This window comes from Engraulis encrasicolus, chromosome 21 (genome assembly GCF_034702125.1).
Source record: "Engraulis encrasicolus isolate BLACKSEA-1 chromosome 21, IST_EnEncr_1.0, whole genome shotgun sequence".
Lineage (NCBI taxonomy): Eukaryota > Metazoa > Chordata > Actinopteri > Clupeiformes > Engraulidae > Engraulis > Engraulis encrasicolus.
The window spans coordinates 39,092,778-39,105,650 of record NC_085877.1 but is presented as its reverse complement, the minus strand read 5'-3'; the positions used below and the strand labels follow the sequence as shown (position 1 = coordinate 39,105,650).

General features: G+C 42.3%; 1 protein-coding gene across 4 annotated transcripts in view; it reads left to right on the top strand.

The window, feature by feature from the left end:
* Positions 1–12,873, top strand: part of pygmb (phosphorylase, glycogen, muscle b) — a 36,868-nt gene that overhangs the window by 15,336 nt on the left and 8,659 nt on the right. For all 4 annotated transcript variants that reach the window (XM_063186674.1, XM_063186675.1, XM_063186676.1 and 1 more), the window contains 8 exons: positions 1–90; positions 528–610; positions 1,478–1,621; positions 5,158–5,250; positions 7,221–7,367; positions 9,917–10,080; positions 11,861–11,975; positions 12,192–12,293. The exon at positions 1–90 is cut by the window's left edge and continues 22 nt beyond it. In XM_063186674.1, the coding sequence (XP_063042744.1) occupies positions 1–90; positions 528–610; positions 1,478–1,621; positions 5,158–5,250; positions 7,221–7,367; positions 9,917–10,080; positions 11,861–11,975; positions 12,192–12,293 (938 nt within the window). The remainder of the gene's footprint in view (positions 91–527; positions 611–1,477; positions 1,622–5,157; positions 5,251–7,220; positions 7,368–9,916; positions 10,081–11,860; positions 11,976–12,191; positions 12,294–12,873) is intronic.

Sequence of the window (12,873 nt, the reverse complement as noted above, 5' to 3'; positions counted from 1 at the left end):
ACACCCCGGTGCCTGGCTACAGGAACAACATTGTCAACACCATGAGACTGTGGTCGGCCAAAGCCCCCTGCGAGTTCCACCTCAAGGACTGTAAGTCTGCCTGGCATTGAAACTGGACAATATAGGGAATAGATTGCACACAGTTTTTTCTTTTTTTTCTTTTTATCCGATTCCATTCATTACAGGGTCAGACAGATAGGTTGCACTTTGATGAAGGACGGTCAGTTCGAAACGTCGTGCCATTAAATCTTTGGGAGCATTTAACAGTGTTGCGGACCTTTATTTTCTTGTCAGGGTCAGACAGACTGTCGGCTACAAGAGCCTTCATCAGTGTAAGGCTCTTATAGCCGAAATGTCTGTCAGACATTATGTGTTTGGCATTCCTTAAACATTGTTTGTTATAAAGACTATGGATGTTGTTGGATAGTTCAGTTTTTATTACACATTGAGCAGACTTGATGACTTGCCGTTTGTGATCATGGCTGATGTTTGTGTTTGTGTTTGTGTTTGTGTTTGTCTTCATATAGTTAATGTTGGAGGCTACATCCAGGCCGTCCTGGACAAGAACCTGGCAGAGAACATCTCCCGAGTCCTCTACCCCAACGACAACGTGAGTGGCAAAAGGAAATGCGTTGGAGTCCACACACTTGAAAGCATTTCAAAATAAATGTTTTATTCCATGGCAGGATTAAGTTTCGACCATTGTCAGACACAGAGGATCTGAAGAAGACAATGTATGGAGTATTTCATTTGTACTGGACCTCAGGGCTTCACTCAAAATAATGGAAAAAAGGAGGCGCACACAAGACTTGTGTGAAAAAGTGTATTGAAGCCGAAAATATACAACAGAAGTCTAAGGTTAGCTGGAGAGACAGACGTTTCGGAGCTAGTCCATTCTCAACTGTCCTATTGGAGACATTGAGAATGGACTAGCTCCGAAACGTCTGTCTCTCCAGCTAACCTTAGACTTTTTCGCTTGCTGGCCCTTGTGGCTAGTGGTTTTCCCAAGTCACTAGCCATTCAACTATTGCACTAGCCACAAATTTGATACTGTTTTTTTGTTTGTTTATGAAGACACCGTACCTCTAACCTCAGAAGATGAAGTGCTAAAGCAAGAAGATGGGTTCTCAGCTTGCTACATGGAAATGAATCAAACTAACTGAGTAACTGAGCTTTTTCTTGAACTGAAATACAATTGATAGCCTACACAAGGGACAAAGTGTAGAATATAGGCTATTCTGATATGCCATACCATAGAATAGGTTACCTGCCAAATTGGCTAGTGACACTAAAATTATAACCAGCCACAGCCAAGTTTTACCAGCATTTGGCCGGTTGGCAGGTGCCAGTGTCAAGCCCTGATACTGGTAATAATGATATTCTTTTCTTTTCTTTTCTTTTCTTTTCTTTTCTGTTCTATTCTATTTTATTCTATTCTATTCTGTTCTGTTCTTTTCTGTTCTATTGTGTGTTCCAGTTCTTCGAGGGTAAGGAGCTGCGTCTGAAGCAGGAGTATTTCGTGGTGGCCGCTACGCTACAGGATATCATTCGCCGCTACAAGGCCTCCAAGTTCGGCTCCACAGAGGTGGTGCGCGTGGACCTGACCGGCCTGCCCGACAAGGTAGATCTTACTGCCAACTAAACAGTGTCATAACATGTTGCTGCCCGACAAGGTAGATCTTACTGCCAAGTACACAGTGTCATAACATGTTGCTGCCCGACAAGGTAGATCTTACTGCCAACTTAACAGTGTCATAACATATTGCTGCCCGACAAGGTAGATATCACTGCCAACTACAGTGTCATAACATGTTGCTGCCCGACAAGGTAGATCTCACTGCCAACTACAGTGTCATAACATATTGTCTCTACTCCCACATCACCTACAGCAGTGGTTCCCAACCTTTTTCTTAAGGGACCCATGTTTTTACTATTGTAAGCTTTGGTGACCCAACCACGCGAGCCCCCGCACGAGAGGGAGTCACAAGATGCCCTTCGTTTCCTGCGAAAACTTATTTTAGTTATTTTATTCCTCAATTCGTCTTTGGTCAAATATAGAATAAATGTTTAATGTAGCACTTACAATTTGTTGTGTCTATGCATTTATTAGTTAAATGCTTTGTCTTTTATTCAACATGGGCTATATATATTTAAAACGAAACCCCTTAAAATCAAGAGGGCTCCGCGACCCCCTGTGGATCTTTGGCGACCCATAAGGGGGGTCCCGACCCATAGGTTGGGAACCACTGACCTACAGTACACACATTTCACCTACACACATTTCTATTTTGTAACTAATTTTCTATTCTGAAGTAAACAACAAACGAAGTAAACAACCAAAGTAAACAACAAACCCTACTGGTTCTGTCTGCACAACCTTCCAATGGAGCTGTTTAAGAGTGCCATCACAGTTAATATTCCTTTTTTCTCCCAAAGTTTAAAAGAAAAAAATAATCTTCACCAAGACGCTCCAAGATATGTCCACTGAACACCTTTGAAATTGCCCACACGTAGCAGCAATTTTGACTTTTTCAGGGCATGGACATTTTTTGTAAGTTTTTTGTAAACTTTGGGCAATATTGACCTTAAATCAAACCTTAACCATGTAGAAGGCCCCACCAGAACAGCGTTTTCATCCATTTTTCTAAACAAATATTCTTCTTTTTTCATGTGCAAAAGGAACTTACTGGATTATAAAGTTAAGCCAACATAAAAAGAGGTCTGTGTAGTGCCTTGGCTTATCTTTCTTCAAGCCTGTATCTAAGCAGACCTTTGTGCAGTGTGCCTTTGTAATAGCAATTTGATTTTACATATCGTACACAATTCAGTGATAAGAGCACAAGCCCTAATGCCAGTTAGTATGATAGCCTATCGACGAGGCATGCCTTGGTTATTTCATTTTCTGTGACAATGACTACAGGCAACGTGACTGAGCTAATCTTCATTTCATTACTGGGACTGTAAAAGTGAATTAGCTTTTCCAGGGAAGACGACTATGAGGGACAAAGGGGTCAGTTGTTACGGGCCCAGGGAGAAAAGGGGGCCCATAATTGGTTCTTCATTAAATTGTATGTATTGGGAGGGGGGCCCTTTAAGATGACTTTGTTCTGGGCCCGGCCAAAGCTGTCAGCGGCCCTGGGCCTTTAAATGAGATGAGATGCTATCCTAACTGCACTAGACCCCCGTTGTCAGCAAACTAATTGTTGTCCAAATGTTGTCCTTCATCTTGATTCGATGTGGGCTTAGCATGGCTAGCTTAATGAGATGCTGCAGCCCGTATTAGTATGGATTCTACCCTCAGATCATCTACAAACATTGTCTTTGACTTCACTTTTGTCAAGTTGGTATCGAACCAGCCCTTTGTTCAGTGTTGACTAGTGTATAATTTTATTGACCACACCGTGTATAGTGACAATACTCTGTGAGCTTGTCAGCATGAAAGCTTAAAGTGCAGGCAGGCCTGATTTGATGTAATTTTCTGTGATAATGGATATGGGTAGTGTGATCCTAATAGTAATCTCCATTTCATTACTGAGACAGTGAAAGTGAATTAGCCGTCAGATGAGATAAGATGCTGCAGTAGCCCTCCTGCTGCAGTACCCCTGTGGCACAGCAGATGGAGCTACAGGAGAGGGGTTTCCCGTCTTTCTGTTCGTATTCCTGTCTGTCTGTATGATAGCCAATCGACAAGGCATGCCTTGGTAATTTAATTTTCTGTGACAATGACTACTAGGCAACGTGACTCTGAACTAATCTTCCTTTCATTACTGGGACTGTGAAAGTGAATTAGCTTTTCCAGGGGGCGTTTATTCAAGAAAGGTTGAGATCCACTGAACTGACTAACCTGTGAACCAGAGCATGGCAACCCGACCGAAGCCCGACGGGCCGGGTCGGAACCCGACGGGCCGGGCCGGACTCGGACAAAAAAAATAGAATATCTGTTGGACTCGGGTCGGGCTCGGGCTTGAACCAAACAGACATTGTGAAAATTGTAAGCAATCAGAGGAAACGTTTCAGTTCATGCAAACGGCAGTTTTGTGATTAAAAAATAAGTAATTGAATATGCATAAATGAAAATGTTGGTAGGCTACTCGTGCGAGTGATTATTATTGGCTGTATGCACGCGCCAGTTACCAGTGGCAACATGGACGCTCACTCCCAGTCAGCCGAGCAGGAATGCCGAGTCAACTTGCTTTCTTAATAAGCGCCAAATACAGTTGTCAGTGAACGCGTGGTCTTTTGTTGTAGGCCTAGTGTAGGCCATGTTTTAGCATGCCTTCGGTGCTGTCTTAAATGTTGAACATAAAATGACGAAGTTTGTCACTGCATTGCTCGCCAAGGATTACATTTCCAGCAAGGGGTAGCAAGGAGCATAATATGGATTAAAGAAGACGCACACGCTACGTGGAGTTGCCTAAGGTAGGGGCGAAGAGGTTTCCTGTTACTACTTTGTCCGCTGTGACATTTCATGTCCTTCACGTAGGTTCTTAATTCTTGTCACTTTTACTGTAGCCTACAGTTGTAACTAGCGCGTGCAACCTTTCCTGATTTTATATTGACCGCATGGACATCAGGGGAAATGACATTCTCTTGGAGGGCCGAACAGGCTACTGTTCTTCGGGGTGAACTTATAGCCCATCCTTCTTAACGACAAGGAGTGGCATCTTCACCGGCTCGCGGGGATTTATTTGCACTAACAGTAACGTGCCGCGCTGACTGCATCCAAACCGTATTCGTTAGTTTTCGCCTTTCTTATCCTCTCACGCCCCTCCCATGCATTTGATCACAGCACCCAACATCTCTGGTCTAACCGAAAGAAACATAAGGTGCGCTGTCACATGCATGCGTGTGTTTATACTTACTATGCGTGCGTAACTAAATAGGCTACAGCAAATTGCCTCATCCTAGTTGCCTATCCTGGCTATTTATCACGTGCTATTTTGAGTATGAAGGAGGCCACATAGAAAATATTGCTTGCGCACAGGTTCTGTTGTTATTACAGTGGTCTCGGGCTTCGGACGGGTTCGGACACAAACATTTTAATTAGTCTCGGGCTCGGGTCGGGGTTGATCACTTTTCTGTCGGCTGAGGGCCGGGCTCGGACAAAAAAAAACGGCCCGAGCCACGCTCTACTGTGAACCCTTTGTGCGCCCCCAGGTGGCCATCCAGCTGAATGACACCCACCCTGCCATGGCCATCCCTGAACTGATGAGGATCCTACTGGACGACGAGAAACTGCCCTGGGACGATGTAAGAGACTCTGTCATATACTACTATACATATACTCTATCAATACATATACTAACTAATAGGTATATAATATAATATAATACAATACAATACAATGTGATATAATATAGTATAATATAATATAATATAATATAATATAATATAATATAATATAATATAATATAATATAATATAATATAATATAATATAATATAATATAATATAATATAATATAATATAATATAATATAATATAATATAATATGAAGTATTATATAACATAATATGAAATAATATATAATATGGCATAAAATCAAAAACATAACAAAAACATAACAAGGTGAGATGCCATAACATTTCATTTTTTCTTCCTAATACCCCTTATATTATAAGAATCAGCCCTGTACTGTATATAACCATGTACGTATAATTCTGTATATAAAATATATCCACTCGCCTTCGTTATTTTGCCAAAGATTTTCATTCAGCTCCTGCATTCACGTCTCTGTCTATTCCACCCTTTACATACGTACAGTATATTAGTCCACCTCTAAAGAAAATGCTTTTCCATGGCAGATGGTTCAGATGTATTATTAACCTTAAGGTGCCACATCTGTTATTCTAACTGTCACATCACACTCACGGTGCAGCACATCAAAGGAGCTTTATGCCACGATTATTAATTCAAACGGGCACACAGGCTGCTTTTATCGCACACTTAAAAGCACTGAAATGGCTGAAACTCATCTTTATCTATGACTTATTCATGCCAACACTGGGGATGTTTTATCTTTTATCAGTAAAAAAAAATGCAGTGTTAATTCCATACAGAGAGTCCTCTTGGGTCAAATACAATGTAGAATTCACTCTAGATGTTAAATCAACTCTCTAAGTATTGAGTTAATACTTCATGTTTTTCCTACTGTGTAGCTATAATGGCTAAAGCGCCGCCTGATCTGTTATACACTCTAGAAAATGCTAAATTGACTCTATACGTGTTGAATAAACATTTCCATTTTGTTACTGTGTAGCTATAATGGCTAAAGCTTGTCCTTATCTATCTGTTATTAATTCATACAGGAACACACAGTCGTCAGCGGTGTAATAGTCTGCTTTTATCACGTGCTAAAAATGGCTAAAGCTTCTAAATGCTGCCCTGGGAATGTACCGCTGATGTAATCCTCTATGAGGATATTATATGGCACTGCTCCTGCCCTGATTCTCTCTCTCTCTCTCTCTCTCTCTCTGACTATTCGTTTCTCTGTCTATCTTCTATCTGTCTATCTGTCTCTCTCTCTCTGTCCTCTGATCTCACTCTCTCTCTCTGTCTCACCACAGTAGGCCTACTGTATCTGTCGTGGTTCTCAAACTGGGCTCCCAGGGTCCCCTGGGGATCTGTGGCACATGGCCAGCATAATAAATGTTACTCTACTCTACTCTACTCTACTCTACTCTACTCTACTCTACTCTACTCTACTCTACTCTACTCTACTCTACTCTACTCTACTCTACTCTACTCCACTCCACTCTACTCTACTCTACTCTACTCTACTCTATACTCTATACTCTATACTCTACACTACTCTACTCTACTCTACTCTCTTCTCTGTCCTCCTCCAGGCTTGGGATATCTGCATGTGCTCATCCATATAATGTACTGTGTGTGTGTGTGTGTGTGTGTGTGTGTGTGTGTGTGTGTGTGTGTGTGTGTGTGTGTGTGTGTGTGTGTGTGTGTGTGTGTGTGTGTGTGTGTGTGTGTGTGTTTGCAGGCCTGGGATATCTTCGTGCGTACGTGTGTGTGTGTGTGTGTGTGTGTGTGTGTGTGTGTGTGTGTGTGTGTGTGTGTGTGTGTGTGTGTGTATGTGTGTGTGTGTGTGTGTTTGCAGGCGTGGGATATCTGCGTGCGTACGTGTGCCTACACCGTATAACACTGTGTGTGTGTGTGTGTGTGTGTGTGTGTGTGTGTGTGTGTGTGTGTGTGTGTTTTCACAGGCGTGGGATATCTGCGTGCGTACGTGTGCCTACACCAACCACACGGTGCTGCCCGAGGCTCTGGAGCGCTGGCCCATCGAGCTCTTCCAGAACCTGCTGCCCAGACACCTGGAGATCATCTACGAGATCAACCGACGACACATGGAGGTCAGTCACTTAGCACACACACACACACACACACACACACACACACACACACACACACACACACACACACACACACACACACACACACACACACACACACACACACACACACACACACACACACGAGATCAACCGACGACACATGGAGGTCAGTCACTTAGCACACATACACACATACACACACACACACACACACACACACACACACACACACGAGATCAACCGACGACACATGGAGGTCAGTCAATTAACGCGCGCACACACACACACACACACACACACACACACACACACACACACACACACACACACACACACACACACACACACACACACACACACACACGAGATCAACCGACGACACATGGAGGTCAGTCACTTAGCACACACACACACACACACACACACACACACACACACACACACACACACACACACACACACACACACACACACACACACACACATATAGCCTGACCTGCAAGAGGAAGATCATGAGATCCTAAGATCTACGAGATCAACCCACAGGTTAGTCAGTTAGCTCGGTAGTTAGCGGGGATAGGTAGGTTTTTTTGTTCGTTAGTTTGCTAGTTAGACAGGCAGACAGATAGTACATAGACCTGTATACTTAAAGACAGACAGACACAGGGACGTAGAACCAATTCTGGGCCCTACAGCCACCTCCTAGGGTCACCAGCGTGAAGGTATTAAAGGGACAGTTTGGTCAATTTCAACATGCAGTTGTAATGCTCACACTACCCTGGACTTGTCAGTGCCTGAGATTTTTTTTTCTTCTTCTTCAGCCGTGTCCGAGATCCTGTAATGGGGGCAGCTCTTTGTTTACATTTCAAAAAAACATTTTTATTTATTCCCAAAAACATCCAAAAGGTTATAAAACATCAGCAAACAACTAGCAAACAGCAGTACCTTTAGGGAAAATATTTGGAGTTGGCCTATTTTTCATTTTTTAAAAATGTAAACAAACGCTGCCCCCATTAGAATTGGTCATATCTCGGAAAGGGCTGAGCCGAAAAATGTGGCATCACCAGGTACTGACAAGTCAAGGGTAGCGTGAGCAATACAACTGCATGTTGAAATTGACCAAACTGTCCCTTTAACAATGGCCATAAACAGGAGACAGGCAACAAAGAGGAACGTCTGCCAGGCTAACGGTTACGTACATCTGAAAAGCAGGACAGTGATCCAGAAGGAGGCCATAGATGTAGAGGTTTGGATGTGAGCTTGAGAATTCGATCCGCTTGCCATGTCGGCTCATATCACACTGTAAATCTACAGCATGTTGAAATGTGGCCGGGGCCTGCCTGTTTTTTTGGCCCTGAAACGATCGAAAGAACATGCTGAGAATCTTATGGTTTATCCGATGACATGACATTGGAAACATATCCTATGTCTATTTATTTGTTTATGTATTTCATATTTTTTATTCATTTGAACTCAGTACGCTCGCCCTGTAATCCAAAAGTATGTCGAATTGCAGCTTAGGGTTTGGGAGTTGTTTCTGTGTGTCCATGATTTGTGATACATACATTCCCAAATAACAATGATTTATATTGGGCACAAGTTGCATTGCGTAAACCAAACGCACAGCGTTTTACAAGGCCCTAGAGCAGGGTGTTGGATCAGGGTAAGAGAAATGCAAAACTGGTGGGAAACCTCAGGATTTTATTTTATATAGATATGTTTTGCAATTTTGTCGTAGTCGGTTACATATTGGGGAAAAGGCGTAACGGACAAGGATTATTATCTGAATTTGATGTTTATTTATTATAAAAATCATCTTTCAGAATAGTTGTATTTTGACATGGGCTGCATGTACACAGTCAACAAGAAAATTCAAGAAACAGATCAATGACATGATTTGTGACGGATTAATACATTACCATAAAATGATATAAACATGAAAAGCATTTTGATGGTGTACATGACATTTGAAACGTAGATGGCCTATTACTACCATGTCTAATTGAATGTTTTTCTTTAATTTATTCATGCATTATAATATTTTGTTCTTCTGTAATATTTTATAATAGTTTCTTCCTTCCTCAGTGTATTGCATCTCTATACTCCAGTGTCAATGACCACAGTGTTATGTCTAATATACTGTAATGTGATTAGCAAGCTATGTATTTTATCACTACCGGTATGAATATTTCAATCTATTTTTCTATTCTCTCAGTGTATTGTGACTCTGTTCCCCGGTGACGATAACTACAGTGCTATGTCTAATATAGTGTATTTGTTTTATTACTATGCATATTTAAGTCTGCCTCGTCCCTCCTCAGCGTATTGCGGCACCCCGGTGACTATGACCTCAGTGCTATGTCTAATATAGTGTCATTAGCAAGCTATGTATTTCATTACTACTGGTATGCATATTTCAATCTGTTTGTCTGGTCTCTCCTCAGCGTATTGCTGCTCTGTGCCCCGGTGATGATAACTACACTGCGATGTATAATAGTGTCATTACTGTAACAAGCGATTTATTTCATGACTACATATTTCAATGCATTTGTCTGGTCTCTCCTCAGCGTATTGCTGCTCTGTTCCCCGGCAACGAGGACCGTCTGCGCCGCATGTCTCTGATCGAGGAGGGCGACCAGAAGAAGATCAACATGGCGCACCTCTGCATCGTGGGCTCGCACGCCGTCAACGGAGTCGCGCGCATCCACTCAGACATCATCAAGGCCTCTGTGTACGTCCAGCTGTCTTCACCCTTCCTCTGTCTCTTTCTGTCTCTGTTTGTCTCTCCCTCTCTTTCTCTCTCTCTCTCTCTCTCTCTCTCTCTCTCTCTCTCTCTCTCTCTCTCTCTCTCTCTCTCTCTCTCTCAGTTAAGCACATACTCTCTCTTTTGTTAGAACTCTTGTCAATCTGAGTCGCACGCATTCACTCAGACATCATCAAGGCCTCTGTGTATTTCCAGCTGTCTTCTTCCTTCTCCAATTTCTGTCTCTGTTTCTTTCTCTCTCTGTTTCTCTGTTTCTCTCTCTCTCTCTCTCTCTGTCTTTTGCTGCGACTCTGTCACTTTCTGTTCCCCAACTCTTTCTATCTCTCTCACTCTTCCTCAGTCGCTCTCTATATTTCTATATTTTGCTCTGTGTCTTCCTGTCTGTTCTTTCTAAATGTCGTGAAGGTTAAGCTATCGCCTGATATACAGTATATCACGAAAGTGAATACACCCCTCACAGTTTTGCAGATGTTTGAGTATATCTTTTCATAGGAAAGCATTACAGAAATGTAACTTTGACACAATGATTAGTGACCTTTTAACAACATATTTAACCGCTTAAATTTCTTGCCCACTCAGAAAAAAACAAAATACAGCCATTAATGTTTGAACATGTACTCACAAAAGTGAGTACACCCCAGATTAAAATCCGGTAGAGAAGGGGCTATGTTGGCTCAAATCGTCTCAAAATGAAAAGGGATGACAAGGGAGGTCATCAGTGTGCGTTTCAACCTTTCTTTGCATTGAACTTTTACATTTTGAGTCTGCATCTGGCTTAAATAGATTGGTGTGAGATTTGAATGCAATCCTATGGAGAATATCATGATCTGCTTCAGTAGTCACAGTGCATGTTGACATGTATGTTTCTTTTAGGTGTATTTCAGATTGCCAATGTTGACAGCATTCATGCATCCCCAAACCATGTCAGTCCCACTACCATGCTTGGCTTATGAGAGGATACACCTTTTTTGTACAACTCACTTGTTTACCACCACACATGCTTGACACCATCTAAAGCAAATTTGTTTATCTTGGTCTCAAGAGAGATGAACAGACCAAGGATATGGATCACTGGAACCATGTTGTGTGATCTGAAGAGACCAAGATAAACAAATTTGCTTTAGATGGTGTCAAGCATGTGTGGTGGTAAACAAGTGAGTTTTACAAAAAAGGTGTATCCTCTCATAAGCCAAGCATGGTAGTGGGACTGACATGGTCTGGGGATGCATGAATGCTGTCAACATTGGCAATCTGAAATACACCTAAAAGAAACATGCATGTCAACATGCACTGTGACTACTGAAGCAGATCATGATATTCTCCATAGGATTACATTCAAATCTCAAACCAATCTATTTAAGTCAGATGCAGACTCAAAATTTAAAAGTTCAATGCAAAGAAAGGTTGAAACGCACACTGATGACCTCCGTTGTCATCCCTTTTCATTTCGAGACGATTTGAGCCAACATAGCCCCTTCTCTACCGGATTTTAATCTGGGGTGTACTCACTTTTGTGAGTACATGTTCAAACATTAATGGCTGTATTTTGTTTTTTTCTGAGTGAACAAGAAATTTAAGCGGTTAAATATGTTGTTAAAAGGTCACTAATCATTGTGTCAAAGTTACATTTCTGTAATGCTTTCCTATGAAAAGATATACTCAAAAATCTGCAAAACTGTGAGGGGTGTATTCACTTTCGTGATATACTGTAGCAGGCCTTGTCTGCTCCTGTCCTGTACCCCTGCAGCTTCAAGGACTTCTACGAAGTCGACCCAGACAAGTTCCAGAACAAGACCAACGGCATCACCCCCCGCCGCTGGCTCGTCATGTGCAACCCCGGCCTGGCCGAGGTCATCGCAGAGGTACGGAGAACAGGCATACTTTATTATATAGAAAGAGTTCAAAGGTCACAAGGTCATAAGCGTACATTACGCAGACATTATGTCATGTGCAACCCCGGCCTTATATGGATAGATGTCAAAGGTCAAGAGGTCATATACTTTGTTTTGGGCATTTTAGTAATTGAAACAATTACTATAATGTTCTCTTTGTAACCTGTATTTCATAAATGTTTGCAGAGGATTGGAGAGGACTTCATCCGTGATCTGGACCAGCTGAAGAAGCTGAGGAAGTTTGTGGACGATGAGGCTTTCCTCCGCGATGTGGCCAAGATCAAGCAGGTTTGAAGTCATATTACTTTGTATATCATATGCCTTCTCTTGTCGACTAATGTATTCGTATCTTCAAACTATTAACTGTTAATGCACATGGCTATGGCATTTAAATATCGTTCCTTACAGCAGGTGATTTCTTATTTTTTTTTAAGTGAAAAGTGAAAGTGAAAGCCCATTGGGAAACTCCAACTCCCATTGTCATTGTGACACAGCACTCCACAGCACACAAGTGAACACTGCACGCTGCACACCACAAAATTGCATTTATGCCTCACCCGTGCAAGGGGGCAGCCCTCAGTGGCGCCCCATGGGGAGCAGTGTGGTGGGACGGTACCATGCTCAGGGTACCTCAGTCATGGAGGAGGATGGGGGAGAGCACTGGTTGATTACTCCCCCCACCAACCTGGCGGGTCGGGAGTCGAACCGGCAACCTCTGGGATGCAAGTCTGACGCCCTAACCGCTCACCCATGACTGCCCTTTTAATTAATCAAAAAGCATATACCGTGCACACTATACACATCCACATATCACATTTACCTATTTCCCTACATAGGTAAAGTGCAGTTACTATGCCAACATGAAAAC